We start from the raw sequence: 25,767 nt of genomic DNA on the forward strand, positions 1-25,767 counted from the left end.
GAAATTTGATTTTCAATAAAATAAAAGGAGCGAACAATTTATGACCAAACAAGACAAAGGGCTTCTTTATATCAAGATCAATCTGTGATATTTTTGTAACAATTACAAAAATCTATTGAGAAAATATCAGTCAGACAGTCAAGGGACCTGACCCACCCATAAGGTGGGGCCTAGTGTTATTTATGACCAATCTACAAAAATTGCAAATTCATCAAATAAACGAACTGCTGCTGGTGTGAATGACCTCACTTGTTCACTTAAAAACAAGCGAAAATTCCACTTGACACAAGCGTAGCTTAAAGAGGAAGTACCTAGAAGTGGATTAAGGTTGTAACATACCGCAGGAAAACATAAACCTATCAAAGGATTAACTTCTGAAATCCATCCAAATGGAGAACAGATACATAAGTTGCCAAGTTCAACACGAATTGTACGAGTTCGTCGTCTATTAACGAACTAGTGTATAAAGTAAAAATTGTTTTTTTTTTTGAACAAAATTACAGCGACCGATTATCATAATAACACCAGTAGGTACGACAGTATGTATAAAAGCACAAATAACAACATTTGGATATAATTATTGGAAGTACAATGACCGATGCGCGATGAAAAATATATATTTCGTTATTTAAGCAAAATGTTATGGGAAATTGTCGTTGATAAGAGCTCCGCGCTCATATTGTCTAGCCACACTCTCCATTCACACAAACAAAAATTTAATTGAATTTGATGTATGACACGAACGACTTAACACCATGACAACACCAGTGATAGCAACGCTTTTGATAAGTCAACAACCAGTCAATTAAATGTTTCTTTGCTTTGATTCGAACGAAAACACCAAAATCGCTTGAATGTTCTGTGTGTTTCGATCGGATTACATTGTAAATCCATATCTAATGATGGATAACGTACGCGGTTTCCACTCCATTTAAATGCATTTGCGACCGGTTCGTTTGACAAATAAGAAAACGTTACATTAGGTCTACAGTGTCTTTGCATTTTATAAATGAATGGCAGCAACTGCCTGTATATATCACCAAATATGGGGTTGCAGTTTCACTGGTGGAAAATGTAGAATCCATAAGTTTCACCAATGTTAACGCTTCCATCTAGATAACGAAAGCAAATGGAATTATTTTAAGCTGACCGAAACGAATGATCAACGCGTATTGTTAGAGGAGGTCAGAAGCAAATTTTCGTGTAGTCAGATCAGAGAAAGCTTTCCATAGTGTTGTATCGTACTATCCATGTACATAAGAAGTACACTGACAAAAGGAGTTGAAAATCTTACCTACAGCAGGTAGCTTTGTCTCCAAGTAATCTTTGTTGTCTGTTGCAGTCCGCATTCAAAGAACTTATTTAGACTGATAGAAGATGGGTCAGTCTGTACAAGTTCTTTGGCCGTATTCTTTGTATGATGAGGTACAGTTGTGGCAGCCATTTTAGGTTACCTGGAGACAAAATTACCTGCAGCAGGTAAGATTTTCAATTCGTTTTTTGTCAGTGTGAGTGCGACTTAGTTCAGACAAAATCAAAAACTTCGCCAAACATAAAACCATTGTTGACTTTGCCACGACGGCTGCGACAAGTGAAAACATTTAATAAAGCAGAACATGGTGCTGACCAGAGGGACTATAAGAACTCAATGAGCGTGAAAAGTGACAAGAAGCTTTGCGGATACTCTGAATTTGCTCACATTTTCCCTATCCACTTATTAACTCTTTCAATTAGTACAGCTTGGACCACCACGACATCAATCGTCAATAGTTCTAGATCAGCGCTGTAGTACTGTCCAATACGAAGATTCCTAATTCTCAGAGACAGGGTGTGGAAATGTGTATTCTTGTGTGAAACTGGGAAATTGTTTTTCCGAAAAACCCGATACCCAGGAATAGCCTAGCTGGAAGAAATTAATAATGAAAAGACGAAAAGAAGCGGGAAAATGACTAGAAATTTGGAAATGACGATTAAGCCTGAGGGTAAGATCCTAGCGAAAGAATTGGTTACGAAGCCTTCTAACACCAGTTCAGAAAAGAAATTGTCGGAGACACTAGCCGACTTTATGAACAACAGAAGTAACACATTTAATGATTCTCCGGCGGTGTACACTTGCCGTTTCTAAAAGGTTAAACGGTTAGCTGTTCTAAATAACAGCAAACATAATCGATAATTTGCTCGTTTAACATGTTCGAACACAATGACTATACAAGTGATATAAGAATAGAGTGGCCGTGTATGTGCTCTCCTATTTATATCACGGCAGAAAAGTAACTTTGAAATTTTAATTTAATTTTGTTAAGTTTAGCGGTTTCCGTTGTTATTAGGTTCGTTTATTGTTGAAAGTTGTAACATATGCGGTGTGTGTGTATATAGCCGAGCAAAACTTTGTATTTCGCTGATTTTATCATCCAATTATCTACATTCCAATTCCATTAATCAAGTTGATAGTACAAAAAGTACTTGCCTTCTGTGTATCTTTCATTGCTTCTGCAGATTCGCGCTAACACATTCGCGAGGTCCTTGACCTTTTCACTCCTATAATAATAGGTACAAGTTCATGTTACGTACACAAATGTACAACGAAGACGAGTGTAAATCGTTTCATTTTTGATATGGAACTAAACGAGAGTCATTGTGTAAAATAGAAGAGTTATTGTCATTTGCATGATATACAGTTGTTTTTGCCCGTCGAAATGTTAGCACGTTTGGCTGTTAATCAATCACTTTGTATACAAAACTAGAGAGAGAGAGAGAGATTACAAGTGCAACATGTATTCGAATTTGATTTGTTCAACGCGATTGCTGAACCGTGACATGTCGGAATATACAGCAGCACTGACAATGTTGTTTAAGTGATATCAATTCGACAGAGTTGGTTGCTGTTATTTCATTGTTGTTGGTACTGAACGTACTGAACAATTGGATAGCAGATTCATTTGCAGCCGACTTAGTTAACAGGCCGCTTGTTGATTGTATTACAAGCTTTTCATTTCATGAATGTTAGGCATTCACAACATTCGTGATAGTAAACAGCTAAGCAAAGTCGATGGACTGAAATCCTTCATTAGTTCAACATCTAGATTCAGTAGGCCCTAGTGCGTCGATTGTTGTACTATATAATGACTTATGTCTCCTTACTAATCCATATGACTTCAGCGTAGTGTATCTTCACATATGAGCAATGTACCAAATACCATTGGCATACCAAGTATCATTGGCATACCAAGTATCATTGGCATACCAAGTATCATTGGCATACCAAGTATCATTGGCATACCAAGTATCATTGGCATACCAAGTACCATTGGCATACCAAGTACCATTGGCATACCAAGTACCATTGGCATACCAAGTACCATTGGCATACCAAGTATCATTGGCATACCAAGTATCATTGGCATACCAAGTATCATTGGCATACCAAGTATCATTGGCATACCAAGTATCATTGGCATACCAAGTATCATTGGCATACCAAGTATCATTGGCATACCAAGTATCATTGGCATACCAAGTACCATTGGCATACCAAGTACCATTGACATACCAAGTATCATTGGCATACCAAGTATCATTGGCATACCAAGTACCATTGGCATACCAAGTACCATTGGCATACCAAGTACCATTGGCATACCAAGTACCATTGGCATACCAAGTACCATTGGCATACCAAGTACCATTGGCATACCAAGTACCATTGGCATACCAAGTATCATTGGCATACCACGTACCATTGGCATACCAAGTACCATTGGCATACCAAGTACCATTGGCATACCAAGTACCATTGGCATACCAAGTACCATTGGCATACCAAATACCATTGGCATACCAAGTACCATTGGCATACCAAATACCATTGGCATACCAAGTACCATTGGCATACCAAGTACCATTAAAGTAAAAGACGAAGTATTCAAACGGAACATTCAAACCAGTACCCCATTGCCATGCCCTGATGTGTGATGGTATTTTTCAACTGCATATTAATGACAAACGTCGAAAGACGAACCTAATTTTACCTCAGATCGAAACATTGGTCGGATGTCTTACTAACTTCACATACTTTTGGGCATTTCATTGAATGTTAGAGGACGTACAGAAATTGTATTTGTTTCACTGGCGGTAACTTTTTTCGCTCAGTGAAATCTGTCAAAGTTAACTGTGAGGTTAGATTCTTGTGAGGTTGTTGCGAAATGTGCGCGTTGTGCTACTACGCACAAAACTTCATTACATAAGACTGTATTGCATCTTTTACCATCCATCTCATACATTACGACGAGTTTGTATGCATCAATTGTTGACAAAGCCAAATTGCTGTAAAGTTTTCGAGCGTAGAAAGTGGATAATTAATGCTCTGACGATGAGGCGAATGTTTTTTTTTACATCGCGAATTCTTGAACCGTAATTCGTTAGTTCAATGACGAAACAATCAATTAATTACCGGCACATTCGACGATGAAGAGTTGAACAACATCGTTAAGAAATTCGGGGGAAAAAACACATCAAGTCAAGCCAATCGGTTTTTGCTTGGACTGTTAAATTAATTAGAAACTTTCCAATAATAATTGTCTCTTCTGCCGTGCAAAATGTACACGTGTGACGAGTAATTTACTTCTTTCATCAAAGAAAAATTTGGGCGAACGAATGTTAACTGATGAATCAACATCTCGTTCGCGTTCATAGAATTTCGATCTGTTGAATGTGCAAATCACGATATGCCATGCCACACACAGTCCTTCCAACCGTCAGACAATACGATAGAAAATCAAAAGAATTTTTTAAGAAACGCGTACATCCGCAGTAATACAAAGCCTTGTTTCGTTGTTTCGATTCAAGTTATGGTTACACGGCGACCGCAAAATAGTTAGCAAAAAATACAAGAAACACAGCAGTTCTATAAAAGAAATTGCCGTGAAATTTGACACCAAGTATCAATTTACATCAGTGAGTGTCAATACAGCGCAAGTTCGCAATTTACTTTCAATTTCTAAGATTTTACCTTACAGGCATGAGCGCCGACGGAGAAACCTCGGCGGCGGCTAGCCGAAAAAAATTTCTCGGCGGCGGCGAAAAAGTCGGCTTGAGCCGGCTTAAAACGGCTCGGCTGGAGGTTCCTTTTAACTTTTTTTTAAAATAAAAACGTTTAGATAAATTCATGGAAAATGAACTAGTAAGCATGAAAATGAAATTGTACGGAAAGCGAAAATGTAGGTAGATTAGGTTGTTCAAAGTGCAAGTGGAACTGGTCTTGTTACAAGCAAGTCTCTAAGTCTAAGGTTCACTAACACGTCAAGTTTTATTGCCTCAAAACTTGAACTAAATGGAAAATCATGCTCCGGTACACTCATTTAACTCATTAAGAAAATGGTTTTCGAGAAGAAATCGAAAGCTCACGAAAATCAAGTAAAAATTGAAAAGAATTGAAATCGAGAAAATTCGCAAAGATCGATAAAGTTTTCTCAAATTTGTGAATTAACTGATTGTGCGCCTTCGGCTCGTTCCGCAAAGGTCATACTTGCCAAAACAACAAACTTAGAAGCGAGGACGTAATATACCATTCTGGAAAATTCATGAAAATTCAAGAAAATTTTCAAAATTTTCTTAATTTTGAAAAAAAAAAATTCAAAAAGTACTTGAGCTGCTTAGGATCAACAGGAATCTCGGTTTTCAAAATTATTTCACCCATTCACCTTTCGAAATCTTTATTTCATTTTCCAGCCGTTTCAAGCCGGCTTGAGACGTGTTTTTGGCACGGCTCGGCTCGGCTTGCTTAAAAATGGCCGGCGGCGGCTTGATCGGCGGCTTATTTTCGGCGGCGCTCATGCCTGTTACCTTACCTTTCGTATGAAATATTTAAACCACGGTGTCCATTCCACTCAACAAAAAGTACTCCGTGAGAGAGCCGTGAGAGAGCGAGCTGTCAAATAAACAAAGGAAAAATTGGAAAAATTCAATTTTGTCTCTCACACTTTTTTGGTAAAAGGAAACTAAGCATGTGAAGGCAAATTCGAAATTTTGTGGCCGAAAAGTGAGAAGACAGTTTGGGCAGGTTAAGTGTAATAAGAACACATAAGTCAGTTTTAAACAAATTTTGTAATTTCTTTATCGTTACAACAAAGGCAACGGGAGAACGGTACAAAGAATCACCGATCCACCGATCACTCCAAAAATCCTAATCTAGTTTTAAACAAAGGTATAATAAAAACAAGCACCGAGTATACAAAAAATACACTTTAAATGGCATTGGGGCTCATCTTTTCAATCAAACAATTATTTTTGACTAGCCAACCAAACATCAGTGCAAATAAAATCAAACCAGTCCACTTCCGTAACAAATTCGGGTTGCGCGTTTTCTATTTCAGTAAAGGAAAAAAGTAGTCAGAATTAGATTAGAATTATCGCATTTAGATATTCACATGTTTATGGATTTGTGGCAGAATACGAATATCAACTTGAGTCACATCAATTCACTTCGGCAGTGATATTGACCACATATAACGGCCACCCCTAAGGACCACAATCACTTGCGTTACTCAATGAAAGTGTAAAACAGGTCTATTGTCCGCCCGGAGGACATACAAATTTAATTTTCGTACTTAAACGCACTCATTTTCATGTTATTTTGACATAAAATGTGAGTGCGTTTAAGACGAATTCGCCGATCGACCATACCTGTTCTAGACTTTCATTGGCGTTACTAGCTTTGTTCAACTGCGATTTGAATTTCGATTTTTTAATCAGGCAATGGGGAAATAATTTCTTTATTCGGCATCTCTAGGGATCGTGCACGGGCCCTATTCGATCAATCAATCGAGCAAACAATCAAGTGACACGCCAGACCCTTTCACTCACTGTGAAGACCACTTACGAAGCTAACAACAAAAAGAATTTACAGTCGACCCTGGTACAAGTGAAAAACATCAAACGACATGCAATGTGAATTCCACTTACAAATCTCTCTTGCATCAGGCAGGCCTCCTCCTCAATCACTGTCCGATGTTGGACCGAAAGAATATTACAATGCGACTCTTTGATCTTCGTCTCTAGTCCGGTCAGCGCCTCTTGCACTTTGGCGCAGCTGTCCTTGTTGCAGCTGTCCTTGTTGCAGCTGTCTTTCAGTTTTTCCTGCAGTTCATCGATTTGCTGCTGCATCACCGAGTTGGCTGTTTCGAACCGATTCAGCATCGATTTCATAACTTCGATGTTTGCAGTGTTACAGTCAATGGTATCGGCTAAGGTGTTGGTGGTAAGGATGCCAAGGTCGTCCACCTCGGTTTGTAGTTTGTTGGTGTCGTCATTGTGCTGACTATATATCTGGAAATATAATTCAAATTGAAAGAAAATGTGAAAAGTGCTGACACGCGTATTTATATTGAGCAAGGACAAACACACAATGTACTTTGATTCCACTTACCCATTTCCCCAAATAGTTTTTAATCTTTCGAAATGCCATTTCTTTACACGGATAACACTGATAGTAAATTGATAAATACAAAACTATTCAACAATGGTGGTTCAATGCAATTGCCTTTGACGTAAGTCTATAGACCTTTATGACGGGGAAGTGTTTTGAAGGGAAAATTGAATTTGAACGAAGAAATTGCGGTAGCTGTCAAACGTTTGCACAAAAGAATTTCTCCATCATTTGACACTTCCCGCCATAAGTTCGAACAAAAGAACCCCGTCATAATCGAAAGACTATATCGAACTGAAGATTGAACGAGTGTGTATAATGTGCATCATGAATACATCATTATAAAGGCTAGTACACAGTTCGTGTAAACTGTAAACTAACAAAATCAATGTCAAATACTGTAAATAAGGCACATTCATAACAAAATTTACAAATTTCAAGTTGATAGCCGTGAAGTTATACATTAGTCGAAAATACAGTTACTGAAGCTCAAAAACACACTTGAGAGCAAGGGCCATCTCAATAGAACAAACTGACAAATTAAAATGAAAAATCATATATTTAAATGTGACAGCTTCGTGTAAAGACAGTAAAATGGGACTATTAATGTCAAAAGTAAAGGGACTCATAACGTCAAAAGAAGCAAAGTTGACGTTTCCGTGTTAGTGGTGTGTGTGATATAATTTTTTAATGATTTTCGGGTCATAATTCCTCTAGGTAGTCTACCTCTATGCTTGCGTGTTTGCTTTTATCACAAAATTGTTACCTCATGTAATGGATTACTTTCGCAGCATCCAATGTAACGTACTATTTCCGGTGTATAAACACGAACGCACCTATCGCTGTATGATATACATTAAAAATAGTTGCTTTGTATACTTCTCAAATGCACGCACATCCCCCGGTGTACGTAAACAATCTTCTGTTTCAGGTGTGAATAGAGCTTTTGCTAACATAATTTTCCTAGTAGAGTTTCGTCAATACGTAATCCAGCAATTGAATTACAAATAAATAATAATTTTGACTACGATTGTAATATTCGCTATGCTAGCGCGAATCACATATTCATCACCTAAACAAAACATCCAAATTAAAGCGAAGAAAGTGAAACGTTTTTTCTCGAATTTCACGCTCAAGTAGTGGTTCCACTCTAACAAATTAATGCGAAATGATCTGCAAAAATTCAGAGATCCGATTTATGTTTCCTTCACACTTTTCTTTTCTTTTACATCTTATGTGCAATTCAATAGGCACCACATCAACCACATCAATTTGAATTGATTATCGTCGCCTCAAGCGAAAATCATTCACCAAGTTGTCAATGTACAGAGTTGGAAATTCAAAATAATTTCTCGGTCGCGTTGAATTCGTTTCTTCGATTGTCGATGGCATGCCATATGGAACATCCATGCCATATGCAATCTATTATAAACGAAAATATTCTTCAAGCGATTAAAATACATTTTGATGGCTCAAGTTATTTCTGTTTTTGCAATAAATAGGTGGAAACATTGGATTCTTCTCGTCACTAGGTGTTTTCAAATTAAAAAATTGTGTTACAACACACACATTTCATACAACCACACACTGCACATGCACGAAAAAGGTTTCACTACCTAATTCTTCCGTAAAATGTATCATGCAATTCAGTGAGCTAATTCGATACTTACGCCGCCTGTGTGCAATGTCATATGAACGTATTTTATCACACTAGTGCGGTAAAGGATTTGCAAGGCTTCTTTCTTGAGGACCGGTTCAAACGACATTACATGCATGCCAGGCATGAGCGCCGCCGAAAATAAGCCGCCGATCAAGCCGCCGCCGGCCATTTTTGAGCAAGCCGCGCCGCAGCCGAGCCGGTGCCAAAAACACGGCTCAAGCCGGCTTGAAACGGTTGGAAAATGAAATAAAGATTTCGAAAGGTGAATGGGTGAAATAATTTTGAAAACCGAGATTCCTGTTGATCCTAAGCAGCTCAAATACTTTTTGAATTTTTTTTTTCAAAATTAAGAAAATTTTGAAAATTTTCTTGAATTTTGATGAATTTTCCAGAATGGTATATTACGTCCTCGCTTCTAAGTTTGTTGTTTTGGCAAGTATGACCTTTGCGGAACGAGCCGAAGGCGCACAATCAGTTAATTCACAAATTTGAGAAAACTTTATCGATCTTTGCGAATTTTCTCGATTTTTTTTTCTTTTCAATTTTTACTTGATTTTCGTGAGCTTTCGATTTCTTCTCGAAAACCATTTTCTTAATGAGTTAAATGAGTGTACCGGAGCATGATTTTCCATTTAGTTCAAGTTTTGAGGCAATAAAACTTGACGTGTTAGTGAACCTTAGACTTAGAGACTTGCTTGTAACAAGACCAGTTCCACTTGCACTTTGAACAACCTAATCTACCTACATTTTCGCTTTCCGTACAATTTCATTTTCATGCTTACTAGTTCATTTTCCATGAATTTATCTAAACGTTTTTATTTAAAAAAAAAAAGTTAAAAGGCACCTCCGGCCGAGCCGTTTTAAGCCGGCTCAAGCCGACTTTTTCGCCGCCGCCGAGAAATTTTTTTCGACTAGCCGCCGCCGAGGTTTCTCCGTCGGCGCTCATGCCTGATGCATGCTGCATAAGTATCGAATTCAGTCACTAAAGTGCAAAATAGTTAATTATGCAACTCATGATCATTAGGGCGTATCGAATTTTGCAAATTTTAAGGACCGCCATAGCCTGTGTGCGGAAAACGTAAATCATTGAAAACTGTGTCCGGGCATGTGGTTGATGGATCCGATGGAGCCCGGGAAGAAGTCCCCCCGGACGACTTTAAGTTTCCGATGGTCATAACTCGGAAAATTGAAAGCATTTTTGAAAACAATGTTCTAGTGAAATGTAGAGCTTTGAAAACTCTACAAAACTACCGAAGAAACCGATGGTCCAAAAGGTACCACTGCCAAGATTGTCTAACATTGAAAATGTGACCTTTTGGTTTTTAACTTATATTTCCTGAGAGACAAATGATTTTGTTTAGCCTGTGGTATGAGGTGGTAGAGGAGGTCGAGCACTGCCAGTACACTAGGCATGTCCCGATCAGATATACACTTGAAATCACTTTTATAACATTTGTGAATGGAATTTTTAAGAGTGGCCACGTCGCCCACGAAGCAAGTGCAGACACTGCAACCGGTGCTGTTGAGTCGAGGACACCTTGACCAATAAGTATACATAATATTCCATGACAGTAGCTGAACTCTTTCACAAAATAATTGTGATGTCGATGTGGCACACTTTGTACTATAAAATCTGAATAAAGTGAAATTTATGAGAAAAACGAGAAATAATCGATTTAATTAGTTATTTCACCCACGAATAGTAGTAATAAGTCGATTTCGTTGCAAATACACAAATTATACACATTTTTCGATATATTTACGAAAAATTGAAGTTCGTAGCATATTGTTTCAATACAAGTGCCTCCGGGTCCGGGCGGACAATATACCATACCTGGTTTACACTTTTATTGATCGACCATACCTAGGTATGGTCCATTGCCCGCCCGGATGACATAAAAATTTGATTTTGGTACTTAAACGCACTCATTTTCATATTATTTTCACATAAAATGTGAGTGTGTTTAAGATGAATTCGCCGATTGACCATACCTGTTCTAGACTTTCATTGCTTTCGTCTGCAACTGTCTGCGCTCTCGTGTCAAAGTTACACATCTAGAGCCCAATAAAGTACTTTGCACTCGATGTCATAAATAACGATTATGACATCTAGCGCAAAGCACTTTATGTGGCCGTAGCAAATTTTGCTATTATGATGCTGAGTTGCATAAAATGAATGTCGATTATAACATGACATGGGACATAGAGGGAAAATATTGAAATTAATCCCCGAGTAATTATGTCGATGGCTTTCATCATTTCTGTTTGCAATAAAAATATTTTTATCTTGCGTATACAAGCGATGCTTCTTTGCCCGTATTAAAAAATACGTCGAACACTAGCTACTTAAAATTGTTAAACATTCAATTTAACATTTCGAACACATCATCACTTTTTCGATTACTTTCGGAAGTTATTATTTTCGCTGGCAATATATTTGTAAACATTTTGTATGGACGAAACCAGCGAGAATTATTTAAATGGATGCATGGCATTAATAATTTGTGCGTTCTCAGAACCAGTAAAAGAAATGACATGAGTCACGAACGATAGTTCAAGTTTAAAATATTTTTTTAATTTTTCGTTCAGCAACATAAATGGTCGTGATTTTTGCATTGCCGTGAAATCAATTACAAAATCAGTTAATTAACGGTGCTTGTTCCTGTACATTGTATAGTCGTTTCAGTACGTTCATACTGTTGATGGTTGGTAGCCGCTGAATTGTTTGTTTCTAGAACTCCATAGCCTTGAGTCAAAATCAAGTTTGAATTCATTAACCGAAATTTCTAATTGCTTTATTAATCCCTCGGATCTATTGGTTGAACAAATCGTGAACGTAATTCGAACGAATAAATCATTTTGTGTTTGATTTTTGTGGCAGGTCCGTAGTCAGTACACGTTGCAAAGCAGTGAAAAGGCTCAACAGCATCGTAGCCTTTTTGTAACTCTCTTCACTCTTCTGTGTTGAGGAGACAAACTATTTTTCATTCGTGCGCCATTTTCTGAAGACATTTTGTTAAAGCTTTGTCCGATGACATTTCGGGGGAGAAAATAGCCATTTTCTCCCCCCGAAATGTCGTCTTTGTTTTTGTTTTCGAAAATGGTGTAACAAATTAACAAATTCGTGTAGAAAAACGGTTTTTATGCCTTATGTCGGGTAGAAAAAAAGAATTTCAAACTTCACTCTTGTTGGAAACTACGAAGTTTCATTGGAGAGGAGAAAATGAGTATTTTATCGCCTGCGTTGTGAAATAGTTATTTGTTAACCTAGAGGAGAAGGTCAACCATTAACTATTTCACAACACAGGCGAGAAAATACTCATTTTCTCCCCTCCGCTAAAACTTTGTAAGCCTTTGTTGTGAATAATGTGATGTTGACATCGAGAAAAAGTGTGAAATCTAATTTTTTCGAGTGACACCTTCGAAATGAAATTTCCAACTTGTTTCCCCTCGGTGAACTATTGTTTAATTTGGCTTTTTTATGAAACCTCGATAAGATTTTGTCGAGTACGACTAGAACTATCGAACAAAGAGAAAATATTCTTAACGAGATTTCAACCTCCCCGAATACGGATGCGACTGTAATCAAACTCAGCCAATAAAGATTGATGAGCCGCATTTATCGACTATCGCAACGCAAAAATCATAATATCGTCTGCAATAAAAAAATGTTTAGTGCTCGTTTATCAATTGATAATAGCTCTGATTAGAAATGGATTTTGTAAAAATTTACTGCACTTGAAGGCACACAGCTACGGCATATTTAATTGAAGCTAAAAATTATCTGGTCACTTACAGCGAAACTCACAACAACATTGTGAGAGGTAACTGAATTGGATTCCTTCTCTTTTTTGTAGTTATCATTTTGTAAAGATTCGCTGACTGTTACGAACTTTTAGCGTGATGATGTAATATTCGTAATTCGGTAATCGTTTCTGATAAATCCTCACTATACACATGCTCCCAATATGTTTATTGCTTTATTGACAACGCAGGTGAGAAAACAGGAATTTTCTCACCTCAGCTGAAATTTCTAGAGCCTTTGTGTTGGCATCGGGAAAAAGTAGGAAATTTCATTTTCTCGGAGAATTGTAGCCCTCGCTACGCTCTGGCCACAAACACAACACACTCGAAATGAAATTTCCACTTTTTTCCCCTCGGGTGAACAAATCTACAATCTTCAATCTATAACGAGCCATCAGAACAGTCGGAGCGTTTGCTGCGACTGAGCCCCGTACAAACCCGTATATCAATTGCGTACGTGACCCTAGTGCGTCTGTCACCCTACTTTGACCGTAAGCCTATTGCGCCGGTTAATGTAGTTAAAGTAAAATTATTATGTAATATGTACATCTTACAAATTGCGCATAGCGCAATTACGAAGCCCCGTACGACGTTCCTTTCAAAAGAAACAAAAATTTCAAATCGCCCTAAAATTTTATTTTTTTGAAGGGCCTAGTATCGGCCTCAGTCCGAGGACCCAAATTTAATTTTTTTTTTCAACAACATTCTATTCGGCCTTTGATTACCTCCCAAATGAAACAAAAATTACGAAAAACGGATAAAATTTACTCGAGTTATATGTGAAATACACATAGGGCCCTAGTAGTGGCCTTAGTCCAAGGACCCAAATTTAATTTTTTTCCAACTACATTCTATTCGGCCTTTGATTACCTCCCAAATGAAACAAAAATTACGAAAAACGGATAAAATTTACTCGAGTTATATGTGAAATACACATAGGGCCCTAGTAGCGGCCTCAGTCCGAGGACCCAAATTTAAAATTTTTTTCAACTACATTCTATTCGGCCTTTGATTACCTTCCAAATGAAACAAAAATTACGAAAAACGGATGAAATTTGCTCGAGTTATATGTAAAATACACATAGGGCCCTAGTATCGGCCTCAGTCCGAGGACCCAAATTTAATTTTTTTTTTCAACAACATTCTATTCGGCCTTTGATTACCTCCCAAATGAAACAAAAATTACGAAAAACGGATAAAATTTACTCGAGTTATATGTGAAATACACATAGGGCCCTAGTAGTGGCCTTAGTCCAAGGACCCAAATTTAATTTTTTTTCAACTACATTCTATTCGGCCTTTGATTACCTCCCAAATGAAACAAAAATTACGAAAAACGGATAAAATTTACTCGAGTTATATGTGAAATACACATAGGGCCCTAGTAGTGGCCTTAGTCCAAGGACCCAAATTTAATTTTTTTTCAACTACATTCTATTCGGCCTTTGATTACCTCCCAAATGAAACAAAAATTACGAAAAACGGATAAAATTTGCTCGAGTTATATGTAAAATACACATAAGGCCCTAGTAGTGGCCTTAGTCCAAGGACCCAAATTTAATTTTTTTTTCAACAACATTCTATTCGGCCTTTGATTACCTTCCAAATGAAACAAAAATTACGAAAAACGGATGAAATGTACTCGAGTTATAAAACTTATTTATAAGTTATTTAAACTCTCAAATTTTTTTATTCATGAATAGTTGACAGCTGACCCTGAGACCAGTGAAATGTTATTGGTTTTTAAATTCAAAAAAACATAGGATGCGGGTATCTCGAAACATAGTAGCCAGAATTGAACTTTCGTAAAAATTGTGAAAAGTCATTGTCAAACGCAGACGACGCAGACACGCTCATAAATCTAAGACTTTTAGCACCTAGACGCACGTTCTCAGATGGATTGGTAATTATGAAGATGTCTTGCAATCAATGGAATCGCTATACTAAACGTGTACTTCGATTATAGTCTCTAAGACATTTACTTCAACATAGGAATCTGTCCTTATCCTGGGGAAGATTGAAAAACTGAAAGTCGAATTGATTGGTTCAGACTGTGACTGTGCTCGGGACGCTACTGCACTTTGACTGAGCTCGGGACGCTACTGCACTTCCATTGTATCCGATCAGTTTCGCAGTGATTTCCTTAAATCTAGGTAATTACCAAACTTTTAAACACAGTCAAAGACTGAATTTCTTTCTCGTCTTGCAATGGTTAAAGTTTTCATCTGTGGTACGAACAAAATGTTGATCTTCAATACTAGATGGAGTACTTGCGTCAGTAGCGTCAGCAGTCGACCACTTAGAAAAACAACGCTCAACCGTGGTATCTGATTGAGGTCCACTTTAGAAATTAATCCGTGGCAGTAGTTGTTGGCCACATGAATTAACAACTTTCAATCGTGGTATCTGTTTGAAGTCCACTTTAGAAATCAATCCGTGGTAGGTGTTGTTGGCCACGCGAATTAGCAACTTTCAACCGTGGTATCTGTTTGAAGTCCACTTTATAAATCAATCTGTGGCATTTGTTGTTGACCACATAAAATGACAACTGTTAACCGTGGTATCTGATTGAAGTCCACTTTAGAAATCAATACGTGGCAGTAGTTGTTGGCCACACGAATTAACAACTTCCGACCGTGGTATCTGATTGAAGTCCACTTTATAAATCAATCCGTGGAAGTAGTTGTTGACCACATAAAATAGCAACTTCCAGCCGTGGTATCTGATTGAAGTTCACTTTAGAAGTAAATCCGAGGCAGTAGTTGTTGGCATCACGACTTAACAACTCGCAACCGATATTTAAAATTGGGCTCGGTAAGCAACTAAAAGGTGTACTTCTATTTTGTCTCTACAACATTTACTTTAATGTAGGACACCACACATCGTGATCCGTGGGATTCGCAGAATTCTGGAATTTTGTTTGTTGGTCGTTTCGTCCATTGTCATATGTGGTTTATTGTTAAAATTTTAATAGTTTCTTTTTCTTAAACCCGCCCGTATTCGAATTGCTTTTATTATTAAATTGAAGTGATAGCTGTTGTATTCACGTTAGACTGTGGCGTTTGTTGCTGACCACATGAAATAGCAACTGTCAACCGTGGTATCTGATTGAAGTCCACTTTATTAATCAATCCGTGGAAGTAGTTGTTGACCACAAAAAATAACAACTTCCAGCCGTGGTATTTGATTGAAGTCCACTTTAGAAATCAATCCGTGGCAGTAGTTGTTGGCCACATAAAATAACAACTGTCAACCGTGGTATCTGATTGAAGTCCACTTTAGAAATCAATCCGTGGAAGTAGTTGTTGACCACATAAAATCACAACTGTCAACCGTGGTATCTGATTGAAGTCCACTTTATAAATCGATCCGTGGAAGTAGTTGTTGACCACATAAAATAACGACTGTCAACCGTGGTATCTGATTGAAGTCCACTTTAGAAATCAATCCGTGGAAGTAGTTGTTGACCACATAAAATAACAACTGTCAACCGTGGTATCTGATTGAAGTCCACTTTAGAAATCAATCCGTGGAAGTAGTTGTTGACCACATAAAATAACAACTGTCAACCGTGGTATCTGATTGAAGTCCACTTTAGAAATCAATCCGTGGAAGTAGTTGTTGACCACATAAAATAACAACTGTCAACCGTGGTATCTGATTGAAGTCCACTTTAGAAATCAATCCGTGGAAGTAGTTGTTGACCACATAAAATAACAACTGTCAACCGTGGTATCTGATTGAAGTCCACTTTAGAAATCAATCCGTGGAAGTAGTTGTTGACCACATAAAATAACAACTGTCAACCGTGGTATCTGATTGAAGTCCACTTTAGAAATCAATCCGTGGCAGTAGTTGTTGCTCACGGTAAAATACGACTTGTGGTTTTGGTTATTGTCCATATTAAAAATTAACCCGTGAATACCATAACAGCTATCACTTGTCTTGTCCCTTCCCCTTTCTACTCAGTTTTTCCCATTTTAATCGCTTTTATTTTAGATTTTGGCATTTATTTACTGCGGACGTAAGGAAACGGCAACAGCAGGACAACATGAAGACAAACTAAATTGATTTTTTTTTAATTTAATTGTTATTGAAGAAAAGACTCAGGTTTTACTGGCGATACACCTTTCCTGACATTTACATTAATAAAAACCTTTAATTACAACCCGTTTGTCTTTAAATTGTAGAGTTGAAATTGAAAACGAAAAGTTTTTCGCATGGCGTTGGTTACCTGTCCGCTTCGAAAAGATGGAGGTGAATGGTGTGCCTCAGATGCCATGTAAAGTTAATAAGTCTCCACAACGTATAAAACCGTTCTTTCGAATCTTTTTTCTCTTTGAGAACTGCAGATAAAAAGTCATTTTAAGTTGTACGAATTGTTGCAGATTAAGAGCCTTCATAACGAATAGTCATTTTAACACAATCAAGAATTTTTTAGGGAATCAAATCTATTTTTTATCGCCCCAAGTCATGCAAAATAACCAACATAACGTATATTAAAAATGGTTGCATTCTTTTTGTTTTTACATGTATAATAATAGTGGACTTTCATTTAAAAAAACGGGGACTTTTATCAGTGAAACCCTGATGTGAAATACACATAGGGCCCTAGTAGCGGCCTTAGGCCAAGGACCCAAATTTAATTTTTTTTCAACAACATTCTATTCGGCATTCGATTACCTTCCAAATCAAACAAAAATTACGAAAAACGAATGAAATTTACTCGAGTTCTATGTAAAATACACATAGGGCCCTAGTAGCATTTCACTTCTAAGGCCCTAACTCACGGTCCACTCATCCGATTTTAAAAAACTTTTTTTTCCTGGATTGGTATTGACAATACCTATCATTTGCCGTGTCATTTACATTTCCATCGTTTATTTTGCCATAAATATCACCAAAAGACCTTAAATCACTTAGGTGGCCCTAACTCACGAAGGGCCGACCCGAATATGCCCATCTTCGAACTTAGCCTCACTATTTCGACTATCTTTCAGGGAAAAAAAAATTTTTGAAATCGGATTTGATTTACTCAAGATATCGACGTGACAGACGGACAGACGGACAGACGGACAGACGGACAGACAAAATTTTTATTGCAGATTCGTCATCTATGAACGTAGGCAAACACTTTGCCCTTACCGTCTGCTTCGAATTCCATCAATTACACACGGCATCGTAATCCCAAAAGCCCCTTTGTACTTCGTACGGGGCTAATAACTGAATAAACTCTTACTACCACTGCTGCTTAAGAAAAAGCATCAAAGATTGCCTGTATGCAGTTACGAAAAACTGACATGACTAATGCGATAATTGAATGGCATCATCATCAAATCATCTTCGTGCTTTATCTCACTATTTGCAATACTAAATATGGGTTTTTCAATGTCATTTAGGTTTTCTGTCTACAGAGAGTAGACAAATTCATTTGTTTATCATGCATCGCAACTCTCTCTGTTAGCAAACGAAATTTTTATCGTATAACCATACACGCTGACAGTGTCTAATCGACAAGTCATCACCATATTTATTCATGGCCATGAATATTTGCAAATTGTCGTATGCGCTTGGAAGACATCGGTCCTTTCACATATCTGCAGCAGACTCTATTTAAACAGCTTTGGCTTCTAGTCTCTGTTTATTTCAAACCGGGCCTGTAAACAATTGTTTAATGAGACACAATTATATTCTAACTGCATTAAGTCCATCATAGGACGAGGAATGCTCCAAGAGCGCCGGGATTGTCGAAAGTGTATAAATGTCAGCCACGTAACGTATTAAGGCCATGGGATGAATTATAAATCATAAATTTAAGTTCAGAGCTCTGTCGTGCGTACAACTTAAATTTTTGAATTTGCAACTTGTCTGGCATAACAAACTTTTCCGCTCTCGGTCTATACATACCGTCAATTGTTGGGAATAGAAATAAAAATATTTCGAAATTGTCTCAATTCCTCCACTCCATATTTGTGCAGATAAATTCAAAATACAAGTCAAATTTATCAATAGAATCACGACCGACACCTGAAGTGTCGTACACAAAAAAATATTATTTTTTTCACATTTTTCAATGTAACTAATTTAGGAGCGTCGGATTAAATCTGTTTTTATTTTCGTGTCCATTAATTTTAATAGTCAGCCGATCTGTGCGAATATGATTGAATGTGATGTGTAAAACGAATTATGAGAAGATGTTGTTTTGCGAAGATGAGCTACCATACATGTCCCGGTGTAAATGTAAATGACACGGACATTTTCCGTATTTGAACTGCACTAGCAACGTTCTTTAACTGGAGCTTGTAGTCAAGCTGTAGTCAATTTCAGCAAATGTGTAAAAATGTTGGTTGTGTACTGTCAATCGAAGTATCAGGGTCACTAGGAGTAGTCCAAGTCCATGAACTGTAAACCAACATTTTCACAACGGCAAAGAGACACAAAAAAAGTCTGGATCGCTTATCAAAATTAATATCATGGGCGCGCGTTAGCATAGCGCCCGTGACGCAAGTCCTATTGCTAGAAAAAATTTAAAAAAAAAATTTTTGTCGTAGACTGCAGAACCATATATACAGCAAATATTGAAGTTCTACAAATGACTCCAAATTACCATTAAAAAAAACTAGGCGTCCGTACGAGTTCAACGAGCTATCACACGTTCTTGCAGCTTAAAATTTGGCCACGCAAAAAATCTTCCAAGAAGCCCCATTTCCATACATTTTGGTCAATTTCAGTACTTTAAACGAAATGAAAAAATCCTACGTTACTTTGTTAGTCCGTCCGTCCGTCCGTGTTTCCTATCTTCTAAAGTCTTCTTTAGATTTTGTTGAAATTTTGGGAGTAGATTCTAGTCGTCATTCTAAGACATTCCAGAAAAAAAAATTTGGGGGAACCGGCCTCGTTTCGGAGCTAGGGCTCCTCGAAGTTCCCATATAGGCCCCATATAAGAACACCTTTTAGTGTGTGTGTGTGTGTGTGTGGATTTGTATGGTGGTACTTTGTTCGCTTTTGGTAAGCTCTGCTCGCCTCAATTTTTTTCCCTAAATTTAGAATTTTTTAAATTTTTCAAAATTTTTTACATTTTTTAAATTTTTTAAATTTTTTAAATTTTTTAAATTTTTTAAATTATTTTAAATTTTTCTAAATTTTTCAAATTTTTTTTTGATTTTTCTAAATTTTTTAAATTTTTTAAATTTTTCAAATTTTTCTATCTTTTCAATCTACTAATTCTTCCAAAAGAACTGATATCAGTCAAAAACACTCAAAAGAGTAAAAGTGACGCAAGTCCCTGTGCATACTTCCAAAACAACTGATATCACTGGGAGTGACGCATTCTGCGCTTGTACGCAAAAACTGTAACAGCAAAAATTTGACCAAAGAAATTCTAGAAACAAAATTTTACCAAAAAAATTTCCGAATCATCTGCCACTTTGTGACGCAAAATTTTTTTGGTAAAATTTTGTTTCTAGAATTTCTTTGGTCAAATTTTTGCTGTTACAGTTTTTGCGTACAAGCGCAGAATGCGTCACTCCCAGTGATATCAGTTGTTTTGGAAGTATGCACAGGGACTTGCGTCACTTTTACTCTTTTGAGTGTTTTTGACTGATTCTTGATCCAAGATACAGTCCCAGCTGCTTTAACGGAGACTTTAAATTTTTTAAATTTTTTAAATTTTTTTAAATTTTTTAAATTTTTTAAATTATTTTAAATTTTTCTAAATTTTTCAAATTTTTCAAATTTTTTTTGATTTTTCTAAATTTTTTAAATTTTTTTAAATTTTTCTAAATTTTTTAAATTTTTTAAATTTTTTAAATTTTTCAAATTTTTCAAATTTTTTAAATTTTTCAAATTTTTCTATCTTTTCAATCTACTAATTCTTCCAAAAGAACTGATATCAGTCAAAAACACTCAAAAGAGTAAAAGTGACGCAAGTCCCTGTGCATACTTCCAAAACGACTGATATCACTGGGAGTGACGCATTCTGCGCTTATACGCAAAAACTGTAACAGCAAAAATTTGACCAAAGAAATTCTAGAAACAAAATTTTACCAAAAAAATTTTGCGTCACAAGTGGCAGATGTTGAGGAAAGTACTTTTAAGAAATTTTTTAAAATAGGCAAGAATACGTCCTAATACGTCCGAATCATCTGCCACTTTGTGACGCAAAATTTTTTTGGTAAAATTTTGTTTCTAGAATTTCTTTGGTCAAATTTTTGCTGTTACAGTTTTTGCGTACAAGCGCAGAATGCGTCACTCCCAGTGATATCAGTTGTTTTGGAAGTATGCACAGGGACTTGCGTCACTTTTACTCTTTTGAGTGTTTTTGACTGATTCTTGATCCAAGATACAGTCCGAGCTGCTTTAACAGAGACTTTACCCATTAATATTAAAGCAATATTTTGATTACAACCTGTTTACGGTACAATACATTTCGTTGTTTCCCGTTCGATTTAATTTCCTTTGTGCTGCAACTTTCCTAGTTCGAAAGCTAATACTGATTTGACAGTATGTCACTTTGATGTTCTGGTTTTAAGTAACACAAGTGTTGAGCACAGAAGCAACTCTTTTTCGGTGTGATTAACCTTATTTTGATGATGACGTCATGTTGACGCGTTGTCTGATGACAGTACAGGGGAGAAAATTGCTATTTTCGTTCCTCTTGTATTGACATTGACATGAGACGAGAGAATATAGACCGTAACCGTTTTTGTTTTGCAGAACAGATTGATGCTTTTGTTTCATGAAGAAAAACTGTTAAGCACACCAGATCTCCTAAAAGTTCATTGGATTTTTTTGAAATTCGGGGAGTAGGTTCTGGCCGTCATTCTAAGACATGCTAGATAAAATGGTGGTATCCGTGTTCGTTTAGAAGCTAGGGCTCCTTAAAGTTCCCATAAAAGCCCCATATGAGAATATCTTTATGTGCGTGGCAGATGTTATGAGAATGAATCATCTGCCACATGTGACGCAAACTTTTTTTTTGATTTTTTGTGTTAAATTTTTTTGTTACAACTTTTTGCGTACTAGCGTGGACTGCGTCACTTACTACGATGTCAGTTGTTTTGGAAGTATACACACAGGGACTTGCGTCACTTTTCACTCTTTTAAGGGTCTTTGACTGATGACTAATATTCACTAAAATTCACATTTACCTCTTCTCACGCGCTACAATGCAATCATCCATGTGGTTAAGTGAATGTTTTGCATCAAGATAATGTATGGAATGCAAAAAAAAAATGTTCTTGACCTTCACTCATCTCTCACAGTTTTATTGCTCGTTTCGACGAAAACTGAAAGTAAAATGTAAGCAAAATGGAGAGGAGAAAAGCGAAATTTTTACACAAAACGACTAAAGTAAAGAAACGACCAAGCAGGAGGTTCCTTTTAACTTTTTTTTTTCAAAATAAAAACGTTTCGATAAATTCATGGAAAATGAACTAGTAAGCATGAAAATGAAATTGTACGGAAAGCGAAAATGTAGGTAGATTAGGTTGTTCAAAGTGCAAGTGGAACTGGTCTTGTTACAAGCAAGTCTCTAAGTCTAAGGTTCACTAACACGTCAAGTTTTATTGCCTCAAAACTTGAACTAAATGGAAAATCATGCTCCAGTACACTCATTTAACTCATTAAGAAAATGGTTATCGAGAAGAAATCGAAAGCTCACGAAAATCAAGTAAAAATTGAAAAGAAAAAAAATCGAGAAAATTCGCAAAGATCGATAAAGTTTTCTCAAATTTGTGAATTAACTGATTGTGCGCCTTCGGCTCGTTCCGCAAAGGTCATACTTGCCAAAACAACAAACTTAGAAGCGAGGACGTAATATACCATTCTGGAAAATTCATGAAAATTCAAGAAAATTTTCAAAATTTTCTTAATTTTGAAAAAAAAAATTCAAAAAGTACTTGAGCTGCTTAGGATCAACAGGAATCTCGGTTTTCAAAATTATTTCACCCATTCACCTTTCGAAATCTTTATTTCATTTTCCAGCCGTTTCAAGCCGTGTTTTTGGCACCGGCTCGGCTGCGGCGCGGCTTGCTCAAAAATGGCCGGCGGCGGCTTGATCGGCGGCTTATTTTCGGCGGCGCTCATGCCTGCCCCCAAATTTTGATGAACATTGTCGGTATGCAGAGCGCAAACGTCTCTGGTAATTTAATTTGTTAGTTTTTTTTTTGTGTGTCATGTTTTTAATGTGTAGTCGATGGAGTGTATAAATACGCATTTTCTCAGTCACTCATTAAATGTGTCGCACAACATTAATCTGCATGATTCAGCTAATGTTTTGCTATTAGCATGTAAATTCGTATTGACCATATTTTTCGGTTCGACCGAGAAAAAAACACCCGCCCACATGTGCGTCGGAATTATGGGCATGCATAACATCAGAAATAAATTATAATTTTGTGAATTAGTTAACGATTCGAAATGATTCAACTCAGTCAGTGTGAATTCACATATATATCATTACATGACTCTATTACGTCTGTGTACCGTCGGTGTACACGCTGTGTATGCGATTATTGTTAAATTGCTGGAATGGCGTTGAGGTCGATTTTGATTGTAATAATTCTGTCATTTACATTTACCGATCGTACACCTGTTTCGCTTCTTTGCCTAAGTGGACAATCTTCACTTAAGATTTATAAGTGATGCTTAACGGTGCTACATCTTAATAGGTTGTTGAGAAATGAAAAATGCGGCGATCTAGGCAATGAGGCGCTGTTCATAATATGCATACTAGCTTCGAGATAGAGATGAGAAGATCAATTTTACGGCAAAACTATCGCAAATCATTCTCGGTCGATTGGTTTTTTTACGAGTGTCGACAGCAGTTTGATTCATTTAATCGGAATTTAATAATTTTCCATAAAAATCTGTTAGTGGCGCTTCAGTTTCAATGTATTTTCGTTCTGTCGTTGTTCCAGCCTTAACTATCTGTCGATTTGTAATGATTCGTTGTTCCTGCATTTAAATCCAAACCGCGTTCATTCTATGGTAAAAACTGAACGGCATCGTANATGGATTCAATGATTTAAGGCCTCAGTAGAAGAAATTTGATTCTAAATCGAAGAAAAATTAACAGAAAGGCAGGCCTCCCACTAAATTTTGCCCTGTCCGAAATTCGGACATTTCGGACAATTTGTATAAAATTTCGGACATTTCCAGAAAAAATTTCGGACAAATGTTTTCCAGTTTTCACTAAAGAATCGCAATAGGAATAGTCTGTGAGACATTTAAAATCATTCCCTCACCAAATTTCAACGTTTTATATCAGCAGAATTTGGTGACAAATTCTAAACTCAAAAATTTGTTTGGAGTATATTTTGACGTGACATGAATTGATCATTAAGTGGTATATAGGACTTGAAAAATGTTTTACTAAAAGTATTGTTAAATTTGAGGGTTAACTGAAACCTGGCTGAAAATATTTAAAAAAGAAAGAAAAAGTTTTAGAACGGCTTTCTTCAAATAAAACTAGTTGAACTTCCAGGCAACATACTTTTTTACCGCAGACGACTTCAATTGAGTTAAAAACAATTTTTTTTTAAATTTTTATCGATGGAGAACCTAATTATAAGACACTTTGTCTCGTATCATATGCCAAAAAAAGTTAAAACTTTTTATAAATCATTTTGAAAGTCACTGAAAACACGAAAATTTTGTACTAATGCTTAGAAATGTATTTTACTTTACTAGTGAGGGAATGTAGCCTTTCTCTCACTAGTGAAAACCCTTTCCCTCGCTCGTAAAGTAAAACGCCATACTATACACTGGTTTAGTAATGTACTATTGTTCGCACTTCAAATTTGTGCTAGATGCCTACTAATACGTCGACCTTCAAAACATCAGTCGTATTTTTACTTTTCGAAGCTCGATACGCCACAGGCAGGCAAATTTCTTATTTAGTTCCAAGAAACTTAAAAAATTCGACAATATCGATAGTTCCCTTACTGAATAAAAAATCTTTAAAAATTTGTCAATATGGGATGCAGAGTTTTTTGAATTTGACTGCCTTCAGAAGTTAAAGTTATCCTGAAGAACCAGGAGAGCATGTCTATCTCATCGATTATTAAATATCTATGTGGAGGCTCGGATTGTGACGAGTGAAATGAAAGTAGTTTAAGTTAATGGCGGCTCGCCGGTTCGCTGATGATAAATTTTAAAATCTGTAAAATCGTCTATCAGCGGACGCCTGAGTTTCTATGGTGAACGAAAAAAAACTTGCTTTAGACGATAGAGCGTGAAAAACTATGGAACAAATCCGTTGTTGGCGGAAAAAAAATTTTGATAGCGGAGATCGCCGTAGAATAAGGGTTTGAAAATGCAGACCTCCGCAAATTGCAATAGTTTTGTATGACCAGTTACCTCAGATCAAATTTTTAACACTTTGAGGCAATAGAGAAGGATCAGTCTAATGCCTAAAACTACGATTTTTTCTTGAAACTAGAGTTTTCAGTCTTAAAAATTGTAACGCAACAGACCGTTATTGGCGGAATCTGCCCTTAACAAATTCAGTAACGATTTAATCAAATTAAAATCGTTTTTAGTAAAACACTTATTTAATTAGCGAATGACTGTTGTTGACTGATGGACGAATCTTAATTACAATATATTCAAAGGGTTGTACATATGTACATATGTACGTAAATTAATGTACTCCCTCATAAATTTTAAGACAAAGAATTGGTATATGGAAATTATAATTGAAAAATGTATGAAGCGCGCCGAGGCGATTTTTTTTTGTAGAGTCTTTTATAAGTTTCAATATTTAAATCCGGTCAGATTTCTGAAGAAAATTTCGGACATTTCGGACATTTCGGACAATTTCGGACAAATGTGTAAAATTGCGGACATTTCGGACAAGCGGGACGCCTGCAGAAAGGCC

At 36.6% G+C, this 25,767-nt stretch overlaps 2 protein-coding genes and 1 long non-coding RNA gene across 3 annotated transcripts; 2 read left to right on the plus strand and 1 right to left on the minus strand.

Moving 5' to 3' along the window:
* The first annotated feature begins 3,184 nt into the window (after nt 1-3,184).
* LOC119083911 (deleted in azoospermia protein 2-like) lies at nt 3,185-3,910 on the plus strand. Its single transcript, XM_037193723.1, has one exon. The coding sequence runs from the start codon at nt 3,185-3,187 to the stop codon at nt 3,908-3,910; it is 726 nt and encodes a 241-aa protein (XP_037049618.1).
* Nucleotides 3,911-6,090: 2,180 nt separating this feature from the next.
* On the minus strand, nt 6,091-7,703 carry LOC119083730. Its single transcript, XM_037193528.1, has 3 exons — nt 7,424-7,703; nt 6,961-7,323; nt 6,091-6,362 (listed from the first exon to the last, which is right to left on the minus strand). Exons 1-3 carry the CDS (start codon nt 7,460-7,462, stop codon nt 6,243-6,245), a joined length of 522 nt encoding a protein of 173 aa, XP_037049423.1. The 5' UTR covers nt 7,463-7,703; the 3' UTR covers nt 6,091-6,242.
* Nucleotides 7,704-14,571: 6,868 nt separating this feature from the next.
* On the plus strand, nt 14,572-17,055 carry LOC119083747. Its single transcript, XR_005088925.1, has 3 exons — nt 14,572-14,790; nt 14,854-15,040; nt 16,887-17,055. It is a non-coding gene; the product is annotated as an uncharacterized LOC119083747 (long non-coding RNA).
* The last annotated feature ends 8,712 nt before the right edge of the window (nt 17,056-25,767 follow it).

Source organism: Bradysia coprophila, unplaced genomic scaffold (genome assembly GCF_014529535.1).
Source record: "Bradysia coprophila strain Holo2 unplaced genomic scaffold, BU_Bcop_v1 contig_70, whole genome shotgun sequence".
Lineage (NCBI taxonomy): Eukaryota > Metazoa > Arthropoda > Insecta > Diptera > Sciaridae > Bradysia > Bradysia coprophila.